This window comes from Pan paniscus, chromosome 23 (assembly GCF_029289425.2).
Source record: "Pan paniscus chromosome 23, NHGRI_mPanPan1-v2.0_pri, whole genome shotgun sequence".
NCBI classification, from domain to species: Eukaryota; Metazoa; Chordata; class Mammalia; order Primates; family Hominidae; genus Pan; species Pan paniscus.
The window spans coordinates 42,347,985-42,372,964 of NC_085927.1; the positions used below are offsets into that span (position 1 = coordinate 42,347,985).

General features: G+C 42.9%; 2 protein-coding genes and 1 long non-coding RNA gene across 12 annotated transcripts in view; 1 reads left to right on the plus strand and 2 right to left on the minus strand.

The window, feature by feature from the left end:
- The window catches only part of RTCB (RNA 2',3'-cyclic phosphate and 5'-OH ligase), a 27,103-nt gene extending 23,967 nt beyond the window's left edge, over nucleotides 1-3,136 (minus strand). Inside the window, exon 1 of the mRNA XM_003821491.5 lies at nucleotides 856-3,136. Within this exon, the coding sequence (XP_003821539.1) occupies nucleotides 856-948 (93 nt within the window). The 5' untranslated portion in view covers nucleotides 949-3,136. The remainder of the gene's footprint in view (nucleotides 1-855) is intronic.
- LOC103786602 (uncharacterized) lies at nucleotides 1,084-4,680 on the plus strand. The gene is made up of 3 exons (XR_612338.6): nucleotides 1,084-1,195; nucleotides 1,409-1,653; nucleotides 3,130-4,680. It is a non-coding gene; the product is annotated as an uncharacterized LOC103786602 (long non-coding RNA).
- The window catches only part of BPIFC (BPI fold containing family C), a 60,850-nt gene continuing 38,498 nt past the window's right edge, over nucleotides 2,629-24,980 (minus strand). For 8 of the 10 annotated variants that reach the window (XM_055105958.2, XM_055105960.2, XM_055105962.2 and 5 more), the window contains 8 exons: nucleotides 24,374-24,550; nucleotides 22,367-22,420; nucleotides 21,021-21,191; nucleotides 20,000-20,067; nucleotides 8,163-8,205; nucleotides 5,887-5,950; nucleotides 4,713-4,789; nucleotides 2,629-3,213 (listed from right to left, as the gene is read on the minus strand). In XM_055105958.2, the coding sequence (XP_054961933.1) occupies nucleotides 3,091-3,213; nucleotides 4,713-4,789; nucleotides 5,887-5,950; nucleotides 8,163-8,205; nucleotides 20,000-20,067; nucleotides 21,021-21,191; nucleotides 22,367-22,420; nucleotides 24,374-24,550 (777 nt within the window). In that variant the 3' untranslated portion in view covers nucleotides 2,629-3,090. The remainder of the gene's footprint in view (nucleotides 3,214-4,712; nucleotides 4,790-5,886; nucleotides 5,951-8,162; nucleotides 8,206-19,999; nucleotides 20,068-21,020; nucleotides 21,192-22,366; nucleotides 22,421-24,373; nucleotides 24,551-24,980) is intronic. The other 2 variants (XM_055105964.2, XM_055105963.2) reach the window with 1 other exon arrangement.

A 24,980-nucleotide genomic window follows, 5' to 3' on the forward strand; every position in this document is an offset into this window, starting at 1 on the left:
TGAGACGAGATGGTAAACCTTTGAAGCATTTACTTGGCACCTTCAGGGATTTCAAAAACTATTTAAAAATACGTTGCAAAACTTCACAAACGTTTTCTTTTTTCACATTAATAAAAATATGAGCACAGATGGTGATGAAGGCCGAGAGATACAGAGCCCAGGCTTTCAAACTATCTGATGATCCTGAGCCCTCAAGTCTCCATCTGGGACGTCAAAGCAGTAAACCGGACATCAAGTCCTGGCTGAGCTTCTTCCTAGGTGGGTAGAGGAAGCTATGTCACCGACAGATCCTCGAGGTCCTTCTGTGAAGTGAATATTAAAATCAAACAGGCCCTGCCCTGCGCTACTGCAAGAAATGACATCGCTTTATTAAAAACCAACATGGGATACTGAATGCTGAAAACCTGGTTTAGTGAACAAAGGTTTGTAAACGTTATTTAAATAACCAGCATGACTCAGAGGAGGTGAATTCCAGTCCCAGCAAATGAACCTGGGGCTGGCTGTTCCACCCTGGAAAAGATCACTGAAGTTTCTGCGAACGTAAAACAGCTCACGATACGTTTATGAGACTGATCTGTGAAAACGCTTTGGAAACCCCAATTTCGTATTTATTTAGATTCCCATATCCACCGCACTTAGCTTGTCCTCGTGGTTCGGGGACCTCTCCTGGCGGGAGGTGGTGCCGGAACAGGTTGGGCAGCCCCAGAACCGTGAGGGGAGAAGGACGGGATGAGGGAAACTCTGCAAGGGGCCGGGGCGGACCCAGTGGTCAGGGGAGGTCCAGAGGGCGCAGTGGACGCCGGCCGGGCCGGGGACGGAGCACGGAAGGCCCCGCCATTTGCTCTCCTGCCTTACCTGCATGTTGGGCACGAAGCCCTTCTTGATCCTCCAGCAGTTTTTATTGATCTTCTCCAAGAACTGCAGCTCATCATTATAGCTGCGACTCATGGTGGCGACAACTGTAGCAAAAACTCCCGGCTCCGCTTTGAAGAGCGGCTGCCGCGTTGTCCGGCTTCTCAGAGCACCGCCTTCCAAGAACCAAAGCGCAGGCGCGACCAGCGCCGCAGCAGGATGAGCAACGGCAAGCGTCGAGGCTCGAAATTCTTCAGGCCAATGTCTTTCTTCCGGTTAAGTTGTACTGTCCTGTAGTGTATAACTTTGGGATCTTTATTAGTCGATTTCCTCTAAGCTACAGGTAAGCGAAATCCAGAAGTTTAAAGTATAATCTAGTTATCTTTTGTTTTGGAAATGCTTTTCAGCAGCTTATGAAAACACCTTGAGTCTGGGTCAGGTTCGGTGCATTGGCTTGGAGTTTACACCCTCAGCTGGGAGGGGAAAAAGATACGCCAGCAGCTGAGAAAGAAAAACCTGTTTGAGTAAATACCATAGCTGAACATTTATGTTTCAGAATGAATCTGGATATACACCAAATAACTTTTTTGGTCAGAAAGGAGCATCCCAAAGAATGAAGCATGGCAGCTTATCATTTATTCTAACAAACACTTGTGGGTGCATCTATTATGGCCAGACGTATACTACAAAATGATCGAATCACAGCCCTTATGGATCGCCAAAACTCCCCAGTCTAGCCGCCTTTGATGATCAAGACCTCTTTAATCATGCTTTTATACGCCGTGTCTCTTGTTCATAGTGGTAAGTGAGCTTTAAGTGATTTCAGTTTCGAGTTCGGCCTCATGTCAACAACTGCAACTTTGGGATTAGAAAGACGCAAGATTCAATTTCTATCTGTGCCATTTACTGACTTGGTGTGATTAACCCCTCTTATCTCTGTTTCGTCATCTCTAAAATGGGATCATAATTCTTTCTTGAGTAGAAGGCTAAATGAAGTGACACTGGAGGGGTAATCAGCACGGGGCTTGGCACACGGCAAGCACTCTATAAACAGCTCTCCTCTTTCCATTCCCCCACTAGACTGTAAGTGCTGCAAAAAACAGTATGTAGTTTCCATTCATTTGTTGCATTATCTACACTGGTTCCGCTTTTCTTCTCTTCTGCCCCAATTTCTCCCCATTGATTAGGTGCTCTGACACATTAATATCATTCTCAGTTATGAATTGTCTGAGTTTAGTACTCTGCACTGCCATTTCATTGAATCTGTGGTGGGTGAAAAATCCCAGAGCTTGAAGTGATGCAACTTTTAGAGTTTCCTGTGGTTACCCTGTTCCTTCTTGGAAAGATTTCAGAGGTAAAGAATTCTCTTTTAAAATCAAGCCTTGATGTCTGTGCAACCTTAGGTCTCTTCCCTTTTCTATGTCTTATTTTATTTTTTTGAGTTGGAGTCTTGCTCTGTCGCCAGGCTGGAGTGCAGTGGTGCCATCTCGGCTCACTGCAACCTCCGCCTCCCAGGTTCAAGTGATTCTCCTGCCTCAGCCTCCCAAGCAGCTGGGACTACAGGTGCGTGCCACCACTCCCAGTTAATTTTTGTATTTTTAGTAGAGACTGCGTTTCACCATGTTGGCCAGGATAGTCTCGACCTCTTGACCTCATGATCCGCCCACCTTGGCCTCCTAAAGTGCTGGGATTACAGGCATGGCCTACTGTGGCTGGCCTCCTATTTTATTTTTTAAAAATTCAGGGCAGGCCATTTCTCAAATAAAAAAACCAAGGTTGAAGTTGATAGAAAACAATTTTAATTAAACACAGAAGATAGTAACAGTGAATATAAAACATGAAAACCAATATGCAGGTAGGGGAAAACCACTAGAGGGCCTAAGGGATTTCCACTGAGAATGACCAATACAAATACAGACTTAGAGTTTCTTACCCACCTGGTCAGAAGTACATGCCGAGCTCTTGTCCTAGAATCTTTCTTGCCCCAAACAGACAAACAAACAAACATAAACACAGACACACGCAGCATGCATACACTCACATTCAGACACCTCTATTTAGCCCTTTAACACAGTCTGCCTTATTCTGGGTTCCTGAAGGCTTAAGAAAGAAAACTTTCTGCCTAAGCAATTCACAAGGGCTTTACAATTCCAGTGTGTACTGTCTTTCCCTTCTGGGTTTACAGTAGTTGTAGGATTAAGGACCATTTACTTCCTGGGGTGAATTGCAAACCGGCAATCAAGGGGCTGACTTCCCCCTCCACTGTCCACTTATCAGGTTCAGACCTTCCCATCCGTGGAAACTTGGCTGCTGCTTTGAGGATGTTTCATACTTCAGGTCGGTGGAAATCAAAAGGAAACCCTGGAAAGGATGTGACAATGAAGATAACGTCAAAACTTGGGCATGTCTGGGTTTGTCTGAGGGGTGAGGAAGAGATGGCTTCTTTTTTTTATTATTTTAATTTTGAGATGGAGTCTCAAAGGCTGTCGCCCAGGCTGGAGTGTGGTGGTGCGATCTTGGCTCACTGCAAGCTCCGTCCCTCGGGTTCAAGTGATTCTCGTGCCTCAGTCTCCCAAGCAGCTGGGACTACAGGTGTGTGCCACCACACCCGGCTAATTTTTGTATTTTTAGTAGAGACAGGGTTTCACCATTTTGGCCAGGCTGGTCTCAACTCCTAACCTTAAGTGATCCGCCCACCTCAGCCTCCCAAAGTGCTAGGATTACAAGCATGAGCCACCATGCCCAGCTGAGAGATGGTTTCTTTACCAGGTCCTACAGAGAGTCAGGCCCTCCTCTACCCTGGCCCTACTTTGTGAATGCCCCAGAGAAAGGAAAGGCCATTTTGGAGTACTGTCACCCGATGTGACTTAGCTATTGTAGAAGCAGTGGGGGAGAAGCAGGGAGGTGGGAGAGCATGCACGGTAGTGTAGGGCAGCAGTCCCCAGCCTTTTTGGCATTAGCGACTGGTTTCATGGAAGACAATTTTTCCACTGACTGGGACTGGGGGATGGTTTCGGGATGAAACTGTTCCACCTCAGATCATCAGGCATTAGTTAGATTCTCATAAGGAGCGTGCAACCTAAATCCCTTGCACAGGCAGTTCACAATAGAGTTTGTGCTCCTATGAGAATCTAATGTTGCTGCTGATCTGATAGGAGGTGGAGCTCAGGCAGTAATGTTCACTCCTCGGCCGCTCACCTCCAGCTGTGCAACCAGGTTCCTAACAGGCCACAGACCGGGACAGGTCCTGGGCCTGGGTGTTGGGGACCCCTGGACTGTACAGGATTGGAGAATTTCTTTAGAAACATATTTCCACCTCCCCAAACAAACAACAATGCCAAAAAGAAAGAAAAAAAGGTATTCTGAAGTGAATGCATAATGATGAGCCAGAAAACGATTCGATCCCTGAACTCAGAGGTGTGTGCCTTTGGTTCAGGGGAAAGTCTTCTGACTGGGAGAATCAGAAGAGCCAGTCCTGTCCCAGCCATGCTCCTTTCCAGCTGCCTGAGCCACTTCTCTCTGAGTCCTCCTTTCCTCATCTGTAAAATGGGACTAATAATTCCAGCCTTACAGATTGTCTTGTGGAATAAGTAAAATAAAGCGTGCTAAGGGGCATCTTCTTATACTGTGGATTTGGCTGCTAAGTGAAATTGATCTTGGTCTGATTTTTAGACTCAACTCTAAATATTTTCTGTTAATTGTGATTTAAGAACTAAACATGTTTATAAGATTCCCTGGTCTGGGAAAAAGCAAAGCAGGACAAAAACAAACAACAACAACAAAAACAAGCAAAACAGGAGGAAGCTTAGTCTACTATAAAAAGAAATGGGTCAGTTAAGAGGTGAGATTTGCATTCTTACCTCAAGAACTTCAATATCTGAATTGATGAATGAGATTTTGTGTGGATTGGGCAGAGGAAATCCTTGCTGCAATTTTGCTGAAATATAGAACAAGACGTAAAATAATTGGGCACAAGCACAGAGGTTTTAGCAAGCTTTTTAGTAAGAGACTGACTGACAGCTTGCTTTTTTTTTTTTTTTTTTTTTGAGATGGAGTTTTGCTCTTGTTGCCCAGGCTGGAATGTAATGGCGTGATCTTGGCTCACTGCAACCTCCGCCTCCCAGGTACAGGTGATTCTCCTGCCTCAGCCTCCCGAGTAGCTGAGATTACAGATGCCCACCACCATGCCTGGCTAAGTTTTTTTGTATTTTTAGTAGAGACAGGGTTTCACCATGTTGGCCAGGCGTGTCTCGAACTCCTGACCTCAGGTGATTCGCCTGCCTTGGCCTCCCAAAGTGCTGGGATTACAGGCGTGAGCCACTGCGCCCGGCATGGACAGCTTTTTAATAGTTGATCTTTTCATTCTCCCCGGTTCCATGTTTGCATTCTCTCTGATATGTCCCTAGAATTTTCCTGGAAGAATTGCTCATTAATCTGTGATTAATAAAAAATGCACCTACAATTATGTTCATTTGGACAGTAGAGAAATGCTGTCCATTTTTAGCCTACCCCATGTATATTTTGAAAATACATAATTAGTGGGTCTTGAGAACATTTTGGTGTCTAATATACTGGGCCAGACTCCAGATGCTGCAGTTTATGAACAACTGCTGTGCAAGGAGAAGTCCCAGGATTGTCATTCATGAAAACTTTGTCTATCCAGTTAGTGGTCCTGGCATAAGAACCACGGAGATATCCCGTAGGGAAAATAATCTCGTTTCCGGTTGACTGGAAGGAGATTCTTTACTGCCTAAGGAGCATGGTTTCAATCTCCTTAACTCAACCAGAGTTGGCTGATCTTGCTGAGTTTGCAAATAGAATTGCTAACAGGGCTTGGACCTAGAATAACTAAATATGCCACCACAGCATTGATGGTACAAACTTTGCAAATTCTGACGCTGGCCTGGATTCATGATAACATGATAGAAGTACAAGCTTCAGGGTGGAAAGTCCCAAACAATCCCCAGTGCAGCCGATGCAGATGTTAAATGTTAGCCGATGTTACAGTCACATTGTTTTCCAATAATCCCTTACCATTGGCCAGTGGGAGGACTCCAAAGTGAAGAATGGAGGATAGAATATTTTCGAACCTCAAGACCTAAAATAAAAGAGGAAATAGAATCAATTGGCAGATCGGGATTTTTTTTTTTTTTTTTTTTTGCTTTGTTACCCAGGCTGGAGTGCAGTAGTGTGATCATGGCTCTCTCCAGCCTCGAACTCCTGGGCTCAAGCAATCTTCCTGCCTCAGCCTCTCAAGCAGCTGGGACTACAAGTGTGCACCACTACACCTGGCTAAGTTAAAAAAATTTTTTTTAGGGACAGAGTCTCACTATGTTGCCCAGTCTCAAAGTCCTGGGCTCAAGCAAACTTCCAATCTTGACCTTCCAAAGTGCTAGGATTACAGGTGGGAGCCACCACACCTGGCCAATCATGGGTGCTTCGAAAGTACCATGCCTGGTTTGGATGTGTACTTTCCCAGAACTTCTTAGGCTAGAAAGCAATAACTAGGATCTTTTCAGAGGGATAATAGCTTTGTAGAAAATCATATTACAGGGTTTTCTAACTTTTTCCCTCTTGAGGACAGACACTTCTGCTTCCCTCTGCACTGGATTTTGGTGATAGCAAATTCAGAGGGACTACATGGTGCCAGCAAATGTGGCAGCTCAGGTATCTACCAAGACAGTCAAGAACAACTATTAGATTTCCTAATTAGCAATCTTCCCTTTACTTACTGGGAATCTCAGCCACAGGAATTCCCTTGTGTTACATCACGCTCCAAAGCTATTGCCATCCCCAGAACACCCAATTTATCTTTTTTATTTAAAAAAATTTTTTGAGATGGAGGCTCAATCTGTCGCCCAGGCTGGAGTGCAGTGGGTATGTCTTTATCACCAGTGTGAAAATGGACAATGGGAATTCACTTTTGCAGTTGGGACCTCAGAGTTTATGTATGAAACTATTATGCTACACTGCCTCTTGACGTAAAAGTGACAATAACTGAAATAATTATCGTAAATATGAAAACACAGAAGTGACAATAACTGAAACAGTTACTGCGAATATGAAAATAGTGGCCACTGTTCCTTTAATGCCTACTATGTGGTCAGTGTGCTAAGTGCATTTCATATATAATCTCAGCTAATCCTTTCAACAACCCCAAGGTTGTAATTTCAGCTCCACACCTACTTGCACTGCCTATCCTGATTTCTTTTTCTCTATAGTATTTCTTTTAGTAAACACTATATTTGTTTGTTTGTTGTATGCTACTCTCAGCCTGTCACACACACATAAGCACAATCGCACACACTCTGGAACAGGGTTTCCCAGGAGTGGCACTCTTGACGTTTTGGGATGGATCATTCTTTGGTGTTGGGAGCTGTCTTGTGCACTGTGAATGTTTAGCAGCATCCCTGGCCTCTACCCACCAAATGTCATTAGTATGTCTCCTTCCATCCCAGGCTGTGACAACCAAAAATGTCTTCAGACATTGCCAAATGTTCCTAGCTGAGAATCACTAGTTGAGAACCACTGCTTTACAGTGTAAGTGCCTTGAGGGTAGAGATTTTATCTGTTTTGTCTAGAACAGTTCCGGGCTCAATAAGTATTTATCAGTAAATGAATACCGTTAATACTAATAATTAACATTATGTAGTGCTGCCCATGAACTAGGCACTATTCTACCCGGGCATTCTGACACCAAAACCCACTTAACTTCTCTATGATAGTGCCATCCATGAATGTATGAGGTAGTGATTTAGCTGATCTTCCTGAAGCTTGAGGGAAGGGGGATTCCAAGTCACATGTTGGGGTATCATCTTCCAATCAGAAAGTCACAAGGCTGGGAACCCCCCTCCCACAAAGGTATCCATACAAGCAGCATTGACCTAATTTTAGGAGATGGGCAGAAAGTGTTCAAAGAGTAAACCTAATCATGGCTTAATAATTTACATATTCCTTTGGGATATGTAACTCTACATGTCTCGTCTATAACTCTAGAGGATTATTTTATTGAGAAAACAGGCATTCCCTGAGAATGCCTGTTTTTCTAGCATTATACAATGTCTCAACAGTCTATTGAGTTTTTAAAAAAGTATTTCTGCATAAATAAAAGTAAACTGTAGAGTTCCTCTCGTGAATGGTTAATGGGCTCAATTGATGAGTAGCTACATATAGAATTTCAAAGTTAAGTCCTACAATTATGGAGGAATCAAGGACTCCAAGTCACAGAAAACAATTAATTCGCTATTATATATAGTAGGAGAATCCTCGTTCTTCCAGTGCTTGGTAACCCCAAGAGCTCAGATTCCTACCTCAATGTTGCTGCGATTGGACTCTGGCAGAGCAAGGCGGAATCTAAAAGAAAACAAGAAAAGTTTAAAGGATTTGAAAACAACAGCCTTAGTAGAAAGAAACCAAAAACTAAAAGGATATTTTCAGTTCAAAAGTCACTATTTAAAAAAAAACACACAAGGCTGGGCATGGTGGCCCACGCCTGTAATCCCAGTATTTTGGGAGGCCAAGGCAGGCAGATAACTTGAGGTCAGGAATTTGAGACCAGCCTGGCCAACATGGTGAAACCCTGACTCTACTAAAAAAAATGCAAAAATTAGCCGGGCATGGTGGGATGTGCCTGTAGTCCCAGCTACTTGGAAGGCTGAAGCAGGAGAATTGCTTGAACCCGGGAGGTGGAGGTTACAGTGAGCCAAGGTCATGCCACTGCACTCCAGCCTGGGTATCAGAGTGAGACCCTGTCAAAAAAAAAAAAAAAAACAGATAAAAATAAAACACACACACACAAATAAAATTGGGAAGACATCGAGTTCTATTACATCTTCTACCCCTATATTTTGCTGCTTAAGAAGCAGAGCAGGAATAGTTTAGGGCTTGGATTTGTAACCAGGGTGGGTTCCCCAAGGGCGTTTGCTACACGGAACTTAATGTTGGCAACTTGGAATGTAGAACAATCTTAAGAAACAGTTTTGGCCGGGCACGGTGGCTCAAGCCTGTAATCCCAGCACTTTGGGAGGCCGAGGCGGGCGGATCATGAGGTCAGGAGATCGAGACCATCCCGGCTAACACGGTGAAACCCCATCTCTACTAAAAAATACAAAAAATTAGCGGGACATGGTGATGGGCACCTCTAGTCCCAGCTACTCAGGAGGCTGAGGCAGGAGAATGGTGTGAACCCGGGAGGCAGAGCTTGCAGTGAGCAGAGATCGCGCCACTGCACTCCAGCCTGGGTGACAGAGCAAGACTCCGTCTCAAAAAAAAAAAAAAAAAAAAGTTTTCAGGTTTCTGGCTCCGAACTCAGCCTTGTAACTTCCCTGAGCCCTTATAATCCCAGTCTACTTGACACTAAATTCTATGACCAGTCTAGGCCACACCCATCAGAAAGCCACATCACTCACACCATTTTTTTAGCTGTTCAATCGTTGCAGATAAGGGAAGCATTAGCTAAGAAAGCTATCTGATGTGAAAGGTACAGTATAATTGTTAGTAACCCCATTTCTGCCTCTTCTTAACTCTGTAGATTTACTTAATCTCTCTGGATCTTAATTTTCTCAACTATGAAATATGAATAAGAATATGTGAAATGACTATAGTTAACAATAATATATTGTATAGTTTCAAATAGCTAGAGGGAAGATAGAACAGCCTCAACACAAATAAATGACAAATGTTTGCGATAATAGACACGCTAATTGCCTTGATCTGATCACTATACATTGATACATATTGAAACATCACTAGGTACTCCATGAATATGTAAAATTACGATATGTCCATTAAACAATACAATTAAAAAAGAACAATACCTGCCTCGCAGGGCTGTAGTGAAAATTGAATGAAATGATGCACATAAAATGCTTAGAACTGTGCCTAGCATATCCTTATCACTCTGAATATGAGCCATTTTTATTAGGAAGAGAAATGCTAACAGTTATAACAGCACATAATGTCCTTGATGTTCTTTTTCAAATATCAACAGAGCACTTGCTGTAGGTCCAAGTAGAAGGGAGTCCTCCTCCCTGAACCCTCTCCCAGCTTGGTAAGGCTGAGTGACAGCGTGTCCTGTTGCTTGATATTTTATGGGAATTTTCATAAGAAAACTCAAGGTCAACGTTGTCTGTTTCCCAATTTTGCCAAGAGCTGATCCATAAGTAGTCCTCCCAATATACACAGTTGATTTTTCTATGCAATAATAATAATACTATGAAGAAATAGTAATGAATAGAGAAGACTCCTTCATTTTGCAGAGGGAGAAACTGAAGGTCAAAGATGAGAAATATTAACGGCAGATTTGTTACTGGGACTCAGATCTCCTGATGCCCATCCCACAGCTCTCTTTTTCGTATCTTGCTTTTCCTCTTAGCTTTCTATGGCTCACTTTTGCCCAGGTCTAGAGCCCTACTTCTGCATCAGCCTTCTAACAAATCTTCCTGTTTCCACTATTGACCCTTTCCAATCCATCTTCTACACCATCCCCAGGGGAAGCTACGTTACAGGCATGTCTGATGGAGACACTCTCCTGATCAAAATTCTTGTATTCCTAGGATTGAGTACAGAGGTACTTAATGTTCACTTATTCATTGATTGGGTCATCCAGGAAATATTTATTATGTGTCAGTACTGGGACAGGTGCTAGAGATAGCAGCCTTGTGAGCAAAACTAGACACAACCACTGTTCTCATGTAGCTTACCACCTAGTGGGGTGGCAGTCATTAATCAAATCATCCCACTAATTAAGGTTTAATTACAATTGAGATAAATGCTCTTAAGGAAAGAAACAATTTCGTGGAGTCAAAATACAAAGAGGAACTTGATTTCATTTGGTAGATGTAGGAAGGTTTCCAGGGGAGGGCTGCTTGAGCTGAAATATGAAGGATGAGTAAGATTCAAAAGGCAAAATGGGGAAGGGAGTGGGGAGGGTTCCAGGCAGGGGTTGCAAAAGCCCCACGGAGGGAACTGAGAGCTGGGAGAGCACAGCAGGGCGATGCGAGAGGCAGACAGGATTGACCAGGCTTAGTGCCTCTGGCTGTGTTACGATTTTCATTTTTTATCCTCAGAGCAAGAAATCCAATGAAGGTTTTTTAAGAAAGGAGATGATGTCTGTGTTTTATAAAGATCACTCTGGCTGCAGCATGGAGAAAAGATCAGCAGGCCAACAGGTTACCTAGGTGCTCATTCTGTGCTCAGGAATGTGCGAGGCAATGTGAAGAATTTAACCTCTATCTATAATTATGAGGGATGGCGAGAAGTCGTTTGTAGGAGGTAGAGAACAACACAAAGCAATGTATACTCAGGTGCTTCTTCATGGGTTTACACACCATACAGACTTGCTGCAGAGACTCTAAAAAGGGTGTGAAGCTGGGCGCGGTGGCTCACGCCTGTAATCCCAGCACTTTGGGAGGCTGAGACGGGTGGATCACCTGAAGTCAGGAGTTCGAGACCAGCCTGGCCAACATGGCAAAACCCCGTCCCTACTAAAATTACAAAAATTAGCCAGGCATGGTGGCATGTGCCAGTAAACCCCAGCTACTCGGGAGGCAGAGGCAGGAGAATTGCTTAAAACTGGAAGGCAGGGGTTGCAATGAGCCAAGATCATACCGCTGCATTTCAGTCTGGGCGACAGAGCAAGACTACGTTTCGAAAAAAAAAGAGAGTGCGAAAAGATGAAACCAGCGTAGGCTAGAGTTGTGTGTGTGTGTGTGTGAGCATGCATGTGTGTGTGATATGGAGCATATCATGGGGGGAAAACAAGTTTCCCTTTGAGAGAAGACTCTGTACACCTCTCTAGCATGTCCTTGGCACCCAGTACTGTTTCTCCCACCAGGCTGTGGACCTGGAAAATAGAAACCATTGTCCTTCTGTGTTAAAAACAGTGCAAAGCACATAATAGGTTCTCAGTAAATTCTTACTTAATGGATGTGTGGATAAATGAGCAGATGAAGGACATGGGTTGGGGAGTGTTTGTTGGAATTGGGGTCACTTTGAAGGTGAGCCAGTCTAAAGCAGAATGTTCATTTTAGTGAGCTGAGGAAGATAAGGTTGGCTGGCTTGAGAAGTAGGACCAGTGGATGAAGAGCTTGAAAACCTCAGACTGTGGATTTAATCCAATGATGAAAAGTTTTAAAGGGAAGAATGTGTTGAACCCATTCCACTATTAAAGGACCCTTTTGATGAGTAAGAGTTATCCAATGTTTGAATTTCATTGTTTCCTGCAGCCTGGAAATTCTGGAAGAAGCTTCCATTTGGGGTTTCCTCCTCTGGCAGGGGCTACCCCACTGTGGCATTCTTCTGCCATGGCTTCAAGAGTAGTTCAGAGGAAGGGTGGAGTTGGGGGGGTCAGCCCAGGTGCCAAGTCTGAGCTCCACTGATTTGTCCATCATTGGGAATTGTTTATATGCCCAAGCTTGAGGAGTAGAGTTAGGTAGTGATTCCATCTGCTTGTAGTCAGCTATATTTGCATTCTCTCGCTATGTTGCTTGGGAGGAGTTGTAGGGTGTGTGTGTGTGTGTGTGTGTGTGTGTGTGTGTTGTGGATGTGTGTTGATGGTGGAGTTCAATTTGGAGTGTCCAAAGTCTCAATCAATGCAATGTCAAAAAAAAAAAAAAAAAACCTCCTAAGTTATAGATGGCTCAACAGTAACATACATCTGATTGCCTTGAGCTTTGCATGGGATTAAGAAAAGAGGGTTAGAATTAAGTGATCTGGATGAAGACCAAAAAAGGGAAAGTGTCATTTAACTTGGCCTCTGAAGTAATCTAAAATATGTCTACTATGTGGGTCAAACTGTACTGAGGTTGCCTCCAAAGAGAAGTATGTTTGGAACAACTCTCAATTGTAAATAGAGCAGTGAGTCTGGTTTAAAACTCCACAGCTTTAAAAACCATCCTGACTTGTCATGTCTCTTGGGATCAGTTTCTCCCTGTTATTTGGTCAAAATTTGATCTCAGAATGGGGAAAAAGAATGAAATACTAGTACTACCAGGAACAAATATTTCTGGATCAATGACTATATGCTGACTGTTGTGCTAAGTGACTTACATACATTATCTCATCCACCCATACAACAACCCTATGGAGGGGTGTTCTGTTTTGCTAATGAGGAAACTGATACTTAACGAGGTTAAGTAACTTGCTTAAGGTCACGTAGGTAGCAAGTGGCAGAGGTAGAATTCAAATCCAGATATGCCTGACTCCAGAGACTGTGCTCTTAACTAGACATGCTCAAAGAGTTCAAGTGTATTATTAGAATTGCTAGTTTTTTACTTTCTTCACCATTTTCTCCCCTTGATTCCTTGATGCAGTGAGAAAAGTGCTGTGTGTTTTTTTCTATTTCAGCACAACCAGTTCCAGTGTTTTCTCTTTCTTTTATCAATGCTGAATATTGAAAAAGGGCATGCTGCCTGTTTCAACTTAGCGTGACTCCATGCTTATGGGTTTCCTCTTCCAGGCAAGGGTATAAAGGTATTTATTTCCTAAATCTTAAGTGTTATTTTCTTTCTTCTTCTTCTTCTTCTTTTTTTTTTTTTTGAGACGGAGTTTTGCTCTTGTCGCCCAGGCTAGAGTGCAGTGGTGTGATCTCGGCTCACTGCAACCTCCGCTTCCTGCATTCAAGCGATTCTCCTGCCTCAGCCTCCGGAGTAGCTGGGATTACAGGCATGCACCACCATGCCCAGCTAATTTTTGTATTATTAGTAGAGACGGAGTTTCACCATGTTGGCCAGGATGGTCTCGAACTCCTGACCTCAGATGATCCACCTGCCTCGGCCTCCCAAAGTGCTGAGATTATAGGCGTGAGCCACCACACCTGGCCTTGTCTTATTTTCTAAGTCAAAGCTCTTCACTACATCAAAGGCAGTATACTGTGGTAAGTAAATACTCATGGCTTTGAAAGCAGACTCACCCAGGTTCAAGTTCTGGCTCAGCCATTCAATAGCTCTGTGACCTTCAGTCAGTTATTTAATCTCTACAAACTGTAAAATGGGGATAATAGTACCTACCTCTAGGACCGTTCATTTAATCTACTGACATTTATTGAGCACTGTGCCAGGCCCTGGAGACGCAGAGTTGTAAGATTTAAAATGAAATAATAGAGGTGTTGGGCTTGGCACAGGACCTAGTAGATGACAAAGATCCAATAATAAAGAATAGCCATGAATTATACAAAAAAGGACTATTTCTTAGCTATCCATGGGCAGGATACAGGGGAGCGAAGTGTATTCTGAATCAGGGGACTCTGGAAATGATCTTGTACGATTGAGCACCTCCTTGTCCTGGCTGAGGCTATCTCTAAATTTGAAATCATAGTCAAAGCCAACAGCTAAGAAATAGTCTTTTTTTGGTACAGTTCATGACTATTCTTTATTATTGGGCCTTTACCGTCTACTAGGTCCTGTGCCAAGCCCGGTGCCTCTGTCTTTTCATTTAAACCTTACAACTCTGTGTCTCCAGGGCCTGGAACAGTGCTCAATAATGGTCAATAGATTAAATGAATGGTCCTGGAGGTAGGTACTATTATTCCCGTTTTATGCTTTATGGAGATTAAATAACTTACACCCAAGATCACAGAGCTATTGAATGGCAACCACACACTTTACCTGTATTAACTCTCATACTTCTCACAACCTTCTCCTGAAGTAGGCTTTATTACACCATTTTACAGAGGAGGAAATGGAGTCCAAGAGAGGTTAAGAAACTTGCCTGAGATGCCAGAGCTAATTAGTGGCAGCACTGGGATCAGAACCAGACCAGCTAGTCTGACTCCAAAGCCTGTGATCCTACAGTCTGTCTAGACTACCAACACGGGGTTTGTCTCTGATTTCTGTATTTGCTGTCTATGCAGCCAGCCCCGAGCAGCTCCAGGAAGAGGCACATTCAGGCAGGGGATAGTTAGAGAGGCCATGTTGTTCTAGGGAGAGTAATTTGGAGCCCCCGTGTTCCCTGGTTCTTCTCAGGGATGTTCCACTGATCCCCACCCACTTGATCCTTTTCCTGCTGCGTCTCTCTGATATCACCCAAGACCAAACCAGCTCATCCTGAAAAGCTTGGGGAGCCCAGGAGTGGAGGAGCCAGCTGGGGCAGCCTGCATGGGAGGCAGGGCTAGGGATCCTACTGCCAGAGCCCAGGGCTGTCATTTCAACACAGCCTTGGCTCCTCTGCAAAGTCTTGCCTCCTGGTTTGGCTGCTTTAAACCTGAGTGAGGCCCAGCCCACCTGCCTTGCCCCCAGCCTGCTCACTGCCTGAGGTTTGCTATAACACCCCATGAAGGAGACACCCTCACTTGTGCTTAGAAGGCCCCTGTGCTTGGCTTAATGCCCTGCCATCTCTATCTTAAAATTCTTGACCAGGCACGGTGGCTCACGCCTGTAATCCCAGCACTTTGGGAGGCCGAGGCAGGTGGATCACCTGAGGTCAGGAGTTCGAGACCAGCCTGGCCAACATGGCGAAACCCCGTCTCTACTAAAAATACAAAAATCAGCCGCGTGTGGTGGCACACGCCTGTAATCCCAGCTACCCAGGAGGCTGAGGCAGGAGAATCACTGGAACCCGGGGTGCAGAAGCTCCAGTGAACCAAGATCGTGCCACTGCACTCCAGCCCCGGCAACAGAGCAAGATGCCGTCTGAAAAAAAAAAAAAAAAAAAAAGAAAGAAAAAAGAAATTCTTAATCCTTTTGAAAAGAGGTTCTGCATTTTCATTTTGCAGTGGGCCCTGCAAATTATGTAGCCAGCCCTGCTCAGACCCAGCTAAGGCATCAGAGCACCAGAAACCTGCCCAGCGGAGAATTTCCAGGAGACTGCTGGGCAACAGACAACAAGCCAGGGGTCCTAATTTCAGGGTTCATGTTCATGAGGTCAAAGAACTCTGTGGACTGTAGGAAGCCAAGAGAATGAATTCACACATTTCCGGGATGATGTAAATTTATCAGCTTAAAACAGTTTTTTCTATTACTCCCATAAATAAACATAACAGCCATTGAACGTGCTGTTGCTTACTAGTATTATAGAAACATTAGAGATAAGGCTCAGTTTGATTTAAGCAGAAAAGTGAACCTGGTCTCCATGCTTCTTAAAGTCTTTTGCACCTTCTTGCCACAACCCTGAAGTTGAATCATGATTAAATTATTCCTTGAGATCCTGCCAGTAAACCAGACACCTGCTCAGATGCAAGTGTTGTTTCTACCTTCTCTAGGAACCTTCTGCCTCAGTTAGCAGCCCTGCCCCTGTGCCCCGCTCCACATCACTCCCCATTTCCAGCCTTTCCTTTCCTCCTGGTTCTTTCCTCTTTGTTTCCCAACAGACTGAGCATCACAGTCCCGATGCTCAGGCAATGCTATCCAGATTCTCTCCTTCCTTCCTCTCGTGGCCGATCTCAGATGCTGCCAATTTCTCACCTTTGGTTCCTTCCCCCCTCACCCTCATGCTCTCTGGCTTTCATCCTCTGTATTAGAACTGCCAAATATCACACCTGTAATCCCAGCACTTTGGGAGGCCAAGGTGGGTTGATCACGAGGTCAAAAGATCAAGACCATCCTGGCCAACATGGTGAAACCCCATCTCTACTAAAAATACAAAAATTAGCTGGGCGTGGTGGCATGCGCCTGTAGTCCCACCTGCTCAGGAGGCTGAGGCAGGAGAATCACTTGAACCTGGGAGGCAGAGGTTGCAGTAAGCCCAGATCGTGCCACTGCACTCCAGCCTGGGTGACAGAGCGAGATTCTGGCTCAAAACAAAACAGAACAAAACAAAACAAAAAAGAACTGCCAAATAAAGATACTCTTCATGGTTCAGAGTTTCATCAGCCTGATTCCCTGGAAATAGGGTCACCTCATGACTTCTGGAGGCCTGAGGCACTTTTGTCTTTGGGGACCTTTCTTCTGTTAAAAAAAATGAAAATTATATTTTATAACTATTTGATATAAAGATAAGTATGATCAAGTCTAAATTGTATTCATTTTAAAATATTATTTTAAAATACATTAAAACGTGTGTGTGTGTGTGCATGTGTGTGTGTGCGCGCATGCGCGTGTGTGTGTGTGTGCGTGTGTGTGTGTGTGCGTGTGTGTGTGTGTGTGTGTGTGCTTTTGGACAGGGTCTTGCTCTGTCGCCCAGATTGAGATCATAGCTCACTGCAGCCTCGACCTCTTGGGCTCAGGCAATCCATTCACCTTGGCCTCCCAAAGTGCTGGGATTACAGGCGTGTGCCACCCTGCCCGGCCTCTCATGGGCTTTTAAAGTATTGTGGCTCTAGGCACTGTGCCTATTGTGCCTAAAGGAAGCTAATGAAGAAGTCAGGACTGCTTTGAAGGGCTTGGTAAATGCGAGTAAACCTTCGTAAAACCTTTTCTCTCTGGGAAACCATACTACTTTAAACAAACAAACAAACAAACAAACAAAACATTGTATTTCTGGGCGTGGTGGCTCACGCCTGTAATCCCAGCACTTTGGGAGGCCGAGGCCAGCAGATCGCCCGAGGTCAGGAGTTTGAGACCAGCCTGGCCAACATGGTGAAACCCCGTCTCTACTAAAAAATACAAAAATTAGCCAGGTGTGGTGGCAGGCGCCTGTAATCCCAGCTACTTGGGGGGCTGAGGCAGGAGAATCACTTGAACCCGGGAGGCGGAGGTTGTAGTGAGCCGAGATCACACCCCTGCACTCCAGCCTGGGTGACAGAGTAACACTCCATCTCAAAAAAAAAAAAAAAAAATTATATTCCCTTTGTTGGAAAAACAATATACTTACAAAGAAAATTTTAATGAAAAAAGAACCCTCTCATAATCCCATATCCTAACACAACTCTTCATTTTCAGTTTTGTGATTCACTTCCTTGTCCAGATGCAAAGCTATTTTCCTCTTCCAGATGCAAAGCTATTTTCCTCTTCCAGATGCAAAGCTATTTTACACAATTAACGGCTGTTGTGTTTGTGAAGTTTTGTATTCTGTTTTTTCCATTTAACATAATTTTCTTGAAAACATTTTCCATGTTTCTTTTCTTTTTTTCTTTTTCTTTTTTTTTTTCTGAGATGGAGTCTCGATCTGTCCCCCAGGCTGGAGTGCAGTGGTGCGATCTCAGCTCACTGCAGGCTCCGCCTCCCGAGTTCATGCCATTCTCCTGCCTCAGCCTCTCGAGTAGCTGGGACTACAGGCGCCCGCCACCACGCCTGGCTAATTTTTTGTATTTTCAGTAGAGATGGGGTTTCACCATGTTAGCCAGGATGGTCTCGATTTCCTGACCTCATGATCCACCCGCCTCAGCCTCCCAAAGTGCTGGGATTACCGGCGTGAGCCATGGCACCCGGCCTTTTTTTTTTTTTTTTTTTTTTCATGAAGTCCCGCTCTGTTGCCCAGGCTGGAGTGCAGTGGCGCAATCTCCGCTCACCACAACCTCCACCTCCCGGGTTCAAGCAATTCTTCTGTCTCAGGCTCCCGAGTAGCTGGGATTACAGGCACATGCTACCATGCCCGGCTAATTTTTGTATTTTTAGTAGAGATGGGGTTTCACTATGTTGGCCAGGCTGGTCTCGAACTCCTGACCTCATCATCTACTTGCCTCGTCCTCCCAAAGTGCTAGGATTACAGGCGTGAGCGACCGCGCCTGGCCATTTTCCATATTTCCACAATAGACTTCATAACTACCACGTTGACTTGTGATTGATTTACTCCCCCTCTGCTGGTTTCTCAGATCTTTTCTGACTCTGCTTACGTCTGTTTCATTGCTTCCTTTTCTTCCTTCCATACATTTGGTCTGTGCCATCTAATCTTTCTGTAAATTCTCCCCCCAGGTAGTCTGATGGATGACTTCAACTACCAGCTTTATAGGGCTGAGGAAAATGGGCTTTGTAGACGGTTCTGCCGAATGGCACTTAGTGTTCAATGATCTGCGTCTGTGGCCTGCACATGGCCTTTCACAGTGCGTCACATGCATTTGACAGTCAGGCAGGCCATGGGGAAGATCTTGTTAACTTCCCTGTTCTAGTAATGGGATCAGATGGTCAGAGTCTGAAGGTACCTTAGGCATGATCCAGTTCAACTTCCTTATTTACAGATAAGGAAACTGAGGCTCAAGGAGGTTAACAGACTTGATCACAGTCATAGAGCCTGTGAGTAAGGACTGGAAACTTGGTTCCTTAACTCCCAAAGCTTTATGCTCTTTCCCCACTAGCATGCTCTATGAATTTGATAAAGAAGAACTGAAGTTTATATTGCTGTACCATTAGAATGTACACTTCTATTACAGAATTATATACATATTCTTTGTATGTTTATATAAAATAAATAAAAATAAAATATAGGAAATATATATTATATATAAAACTTATTTTATAAAATGTTTTATATAAATATAAAAATATATTTATTACATATATAATATTTTATGTATTTAATTTGAATATGTATATAAAATATATAATATAAAATATATGAGAGAGATATATAATTTTTTTGAGAGACAAGGTCTCATTCTATTGCTCAGGTTGGAGTGCAGTGGCACAATCATAGCTCACTGTAATCTCAAACTCCTGGGCTCAAGCAATTCTTCCCTCTCAGCTTCCTGAGTAGTTGGGATTACAGGGGTGCACACCATGCCTAGCTAATTTTTAAAAAAGCTTTTGTAGAGATGAGGTCTCACTTTGTTGCCCAGGCTGGGCTCAAACTCCTGGCCTCAAGCAATCCTCCCACTCCCAAATTGCTGGGATTACAGGTGAGAGCCTGTAAGATGGCACCTGACCATATTACAAAATTATATTTATAATTATTTTGTTCCCTATTTTATTTTTATGTTACTATAATGGAAAAAAGAAAAGCTTGACAGTACAATTTTTAGTAAAGTACATACTTTAAAGTTATCTGGCCCATTACAGGAGAGGTGCTTAACTGACTCATGTTCACACAATGGTTAACGTCCCTTTTTTTTTTTTTTTTTTTTTTTGAGACAGAGTCTCACTGTCACCCAGGCTGGAGTGCAGTGGTGTGATCTTGGCTTACTGTAACCTCTGTCTCCCGGGTTCAAGCGATTCTCCTGCCTCAGCCTCCTGAGTAGCTGAGATTACAGATCACTTGTTTTCTTAATGGTTACTTTGTCTCTGATCAGTTGACTCACTTATTACTAAGGTGTCCCAACAGTCAAATTGATTGATCTTACCTGTTCAGAGACAAGGAGCAGACCAGTCTTTGTCCCAAAATAACCAGGCCAACACTGGTACTAGCAACCTATAGACAATAAAAGCATTTATTTTTAAGACGAGTGAGTGTCAATTTTCGCCATCAGTATAATTTCCAATAGTTGAAACATTATAAGCCCAACTTTCCCCCTTAGTCTCAAGACATTGGAAGTCTAAAAGACATTGGAAATACAGACCTCTGAAAGTCCTGTCTTGTAGTTAGGGAAGCTACCTGCAAAGACTTTTTGTTTGATGATCTCCTTTGAATTTTTTTTTTCTCCTAATCGCTCTTCTTTATGTACGTGTGTGTATGTGCCTATGTGCGTATGACATTTTTGTTAGGTTTATTATGTCCTTCTATCAGATTGCATTTGGCCTTCATTTGCTCAAGTAAAAATGAATTCTACCTTGATTGACTTATTTAGATTTAAAAAAAAAGAGAATTCCAGCTCTCCATGTAACTGAGGTAGGTGGTGGGAAGAGCGTGCATGAAGTAGAGACTGGAGAGATTTTACAATGTATGAGAGTGTGAGTGCTTACCTCCCATCCTGCCACACATACCCTTCCCTCAACTCTGACCTCACTGAGACAGGGTCTTACCCTGTTGCCCAGACTGGAGTGCAGTGGTGCAATCATAGCTCACTGTAGCCTCAAACTCCTGGGTTCAGAGCAACACTTCCACCTCAGCCTCCTGAGTAGCTAGGATGACAGGTGCACAACACCACCACACCTGGCTAATTCAAACAATTTTTTTTTGTAGAGATGAGGTCTTGCTATGTTACCCAGGCTGGTCTCTAACTCCTGGCCTCAAGCAATCTTCCTGCTTCAGCCTCCCAAGACACTGGGATTATAGGCATGAGCCATCGCGTCCAGCCTCCATCCTCACTCTTAATCAATGTAGCATCCCCACCCTCTTCAAACGTTTAAAAGCTGCTGGCCAACAGTCCACAGCAGGAGCAGGATTGGCATCTACAGGCTGCTCCACTGTCTCCCCAGACTTACGAAGTCCATGGAAACGATGGTTTCAACTGTGGAGTTCTTGGGTTGGGTGAGCATCATGATGGAGGCAGGGATGTCCAGCGTGAAATTGCCTGGTTGTAGATTGATCATGGGAGGCTCTGTGGCCATGATCCTCACCATGAAGGGCTGGGACAAGATGTAGATCTCTGCAATCTGCCCACATTCCAAGAAAGAAATAAAGATTGTGAGGCGTGAGTTGGTGAAGGGAGATCACAAGGTTAGGATGGCCTGTGGTGACTAAATCTTACATTGTGCAGTTAGAATAGAAAAAAAGCTCTTTAATAATCATAATTACACACAAAAATCAAACGATGATAACAGTTGGCAGTTACTGAACATAATACTTGATACTACCCACTATGCCAGGGGCTTTATATATTATCACATTTAATCTTCAGAAAATCCCTGTGAGGCAGATTCTATCAGCATCCCTGTTTCGTAGTGGAGAATGTGAGTCTTACAGAGGTTAAATGATGTTCTCAAGGTTCTAGGGGAATAAGTGGTATAATTGGGATTCAAATCTAGGTCTGGGCTGGGCACAGTGGCTCATGCCTGTAATCCTAGCACGTTGGGAGGCTGAGATCGGTGGATCACTTGAAGCCAGGAGTTTGAAACCAGCCAGGGCAACATGGAGAAATCCTGCCTCTACAAAAAATAGAAAAATTAGCTGGGCATAGTGGCTTGTGCCTGTAGTCCCAGCTACTCGGGAGGCTGAGGTGGGAGGATCACTTGAGCAGGGGAGGCGGATATTGCAGTGAGCCAAGATCGTGCCACTGCACTCCAGCCTGGATGACAGAGCGAGACCCTGTCTCAAAAAACAAACAAACAAAAACAAATCTAGGTCTATCTGACTCAAGATCCTTGCTCTAAAACCAGGATGCTACATGAACATCTCTTTGTCCTCAAGGGCAATCCCTAGCCCGTAGGTTCATTATGTTCAATACTTAGTGTGCTATGAAGGCACAATATTAACAGTTGCTTTTTACTATAGTTACAAATGTGGGCACGAATCCTTCATTTAAGAATTGAATCCTTCATTTCCACTAATAAATCCTTTATTTAAACTAATTATTTCAAGTATGATGGAATATTGTGGAAGGCATGGTGATTTATTTTGTGAACTTACAATTATACTCTCACTTGTATGTTGATTGCACTTTAAACTGTACTGTTCAGTAAATATTTGTGGATATTCGATTACGGGAAAAAACTCCCAATAATAGACAGAGGGACTTATCCAAAAAGGAATACGTAGAACCCACAAGTCTTCCAGAAGTAATTGCAATGGAGCCAAATACACTATCAAGACTCAAACCCTGAGCACTTACCCGGGAGAGCACGTTGCCAAGGCCTTGAGAGTTTTGAACAAAATGGTTGGAAATCTGGAAAATAAAGCCCATTATGTCACTGTTAGGATTTTATGTGGATTGTCTTTTCAGGGAAAATATAGTGTTCCCTACAATTTGACGAATTGTGAAGCTGTTACACCATAAAATATTCAGTGTTTAAAGGTGACCTATAATTTTATAGCCCAATCATAGGGAATCTGAGGCTCAGAGAAGTAAAGTGACTTGCCCAAGGTCACACAGGAAGTTATATTTCTTCTAACTCTGGGAACAATACAGTCTATTGTTAATAACTGTAGAATGTTTACACATGAATTATACGTATATAGTACAACAGTTTTAGTTATATATATATAACAATCTATCTATATGTACATATTCTTTATTTTTATATATTACAACCTATCAATGTGTACATATTCTTTATATATATATTACAATCTATGTGTTCATATTCTTTATTTATGTATATTACAATCTATGTGTACGTATTCTTTATTTATATATATATTACAATCTATGTGTACATATTCTTCATTTATATATTACACTCTATATGTACATAGTCTTCATATATATATTACAATCTATGTGTACATATTCTTCATTTATATATATTACAATCTATGTGTACATATTATTTATTTATATATATTACAATCTATCTATGTGTACATATTCTTTATATATATTACAATCTATCTATGTATACATATTCTTTATGTATATTACATCTATGTGTACATATTCTTCATTTATATATATATTACAATCTATATGTACATAGTCTTTATATATATTACAATCTATGTGTACATATTCTTCACTTATATATATTACAATCTATGTATACATATTCTACAGTCATTAACGATAAGCCTTGTGTTACTGTCCTCACTTTTAGGGATTACTGAGATACTGGATGCTTAAGGAATTTACCTTCAGAGATGAATGATTTTCAAGTCTGCAGCTAGAAGTGTCTAATTCTCAGCATCGTAAGGTAGCCACTGCTGCCATACTTACCATTCTGAACATAAGCTTTATACCTACTTATATAATTAAAACATATAGAATGAGGAGATTCAAAAAGAGATGCTCAGTAAAAGTTTTTGGTTGACTGGCTAGAGACAGTGCTGTCATTATAAAAGGGAGGTGCATGACAGAGGATCAATGAATATCTGTATTATTACTGATCATTGTAGATAAACCAGCTGTAATTACAACCAGGATAACTTTACATCAGCATAATACAGGGAATAATGATGATGACAATGATGATAAGCAACAGTTATATCGCACTTATTCTGTGTTGGGGATTGGTCTGAATGCTTGATATGTATTTAAATCTTTTAATGCCCATATAAACTCTATGAGTATGGAACTATTATTATCTGCCTTTTCCAGATGAAGAAATTCTGGCCCATAGAAGTTATATAAATTGAAATTACCTCTAAGGTCACAGGCAATACATGATGGAAAGGGATCTTGCTATTATTGGAGATTAATCTAGAACAGCGGTGAGTGGTGAGGTATCATGAAAAAACAAATTTAGCAGAACTGGAAACTTGACAACTCCCCAACTAATACAGGTTGAACATTCCTAATCTGAATATCCAAAATTCAAAGTGCCCCAAAATCCAACTATTAAATGCTGACATGATACACAACGGAAATGCTTATTGGAGCATTTTAGATTTTGGATTTTCAGATTAGGGCTGCTCAACTGGTAAGTATATATAATGCAAATATCCCAAAATCTGACAAAATCCGAAATCCAGAACACTTCTGGTCCCAAGCATTTTGGATAAGGGATGCTCAACCCGTAACAATGTTCACTCCACAATTCCCTCATTCCTTCACTGTCTTGCTGGGAGTGATAGCCTAAAAAGGTCCCAGAATCGAAATTGTGGCATAAAAGTTCTACAATAGGATACTTATAAAAAGGCTGAATGATGGTGACCATTGACATCCTCAGTTAACTCTCCTCACCTCTTCGGTGGAGAGAGTGACATTGAAAGCCCCAGCTGTGAAATGAGCAAAGGACGCAGATTTAAAGAAATACTCGGCGATTCCAATGTAGAGCATGGAGTTGCTGCGTTCTGGGAGCACAAAAGGAACTGGTGAGAAGGGGGGGTCGGTGAGGTTTTCCAGTGGGTAGAATACACCCTGTGGGAAAAGAGAGAGAAAGACCAGTGTATCAGGTGAAAACTCAAATTCTAAGAAGACTACGAAGATGGACCCTCTGAAGTCAGAATAAGAATTCCAGAAGCTTGGGCCAGGTGTGGTGGCTCACGCCTATAATCCCAACACTTTGGGAGGCTGAGGCGGGTGAATCACTGGAGCACTGGAGTTTGAATTGATTGAATGATTGTTTTTCCATGATCAACCTGGTCAACATGGCAGGCCCCGTCTCTATAAAAAATACAAAAATTAGCCAGGTGTGGTGGCATGTACCTGCAGTTCCAGCTACTTGGGAGGCTGAGTGAGGTGAATCCCTTGAACCAGGGAGGTTGAAGCTGCAGTGAATTGTGACTGTGCCACTGCACTTCAGCCTCCAGCCTGGGTGACAGAGGGGGACCTTGTCCAAAAGAAGAAG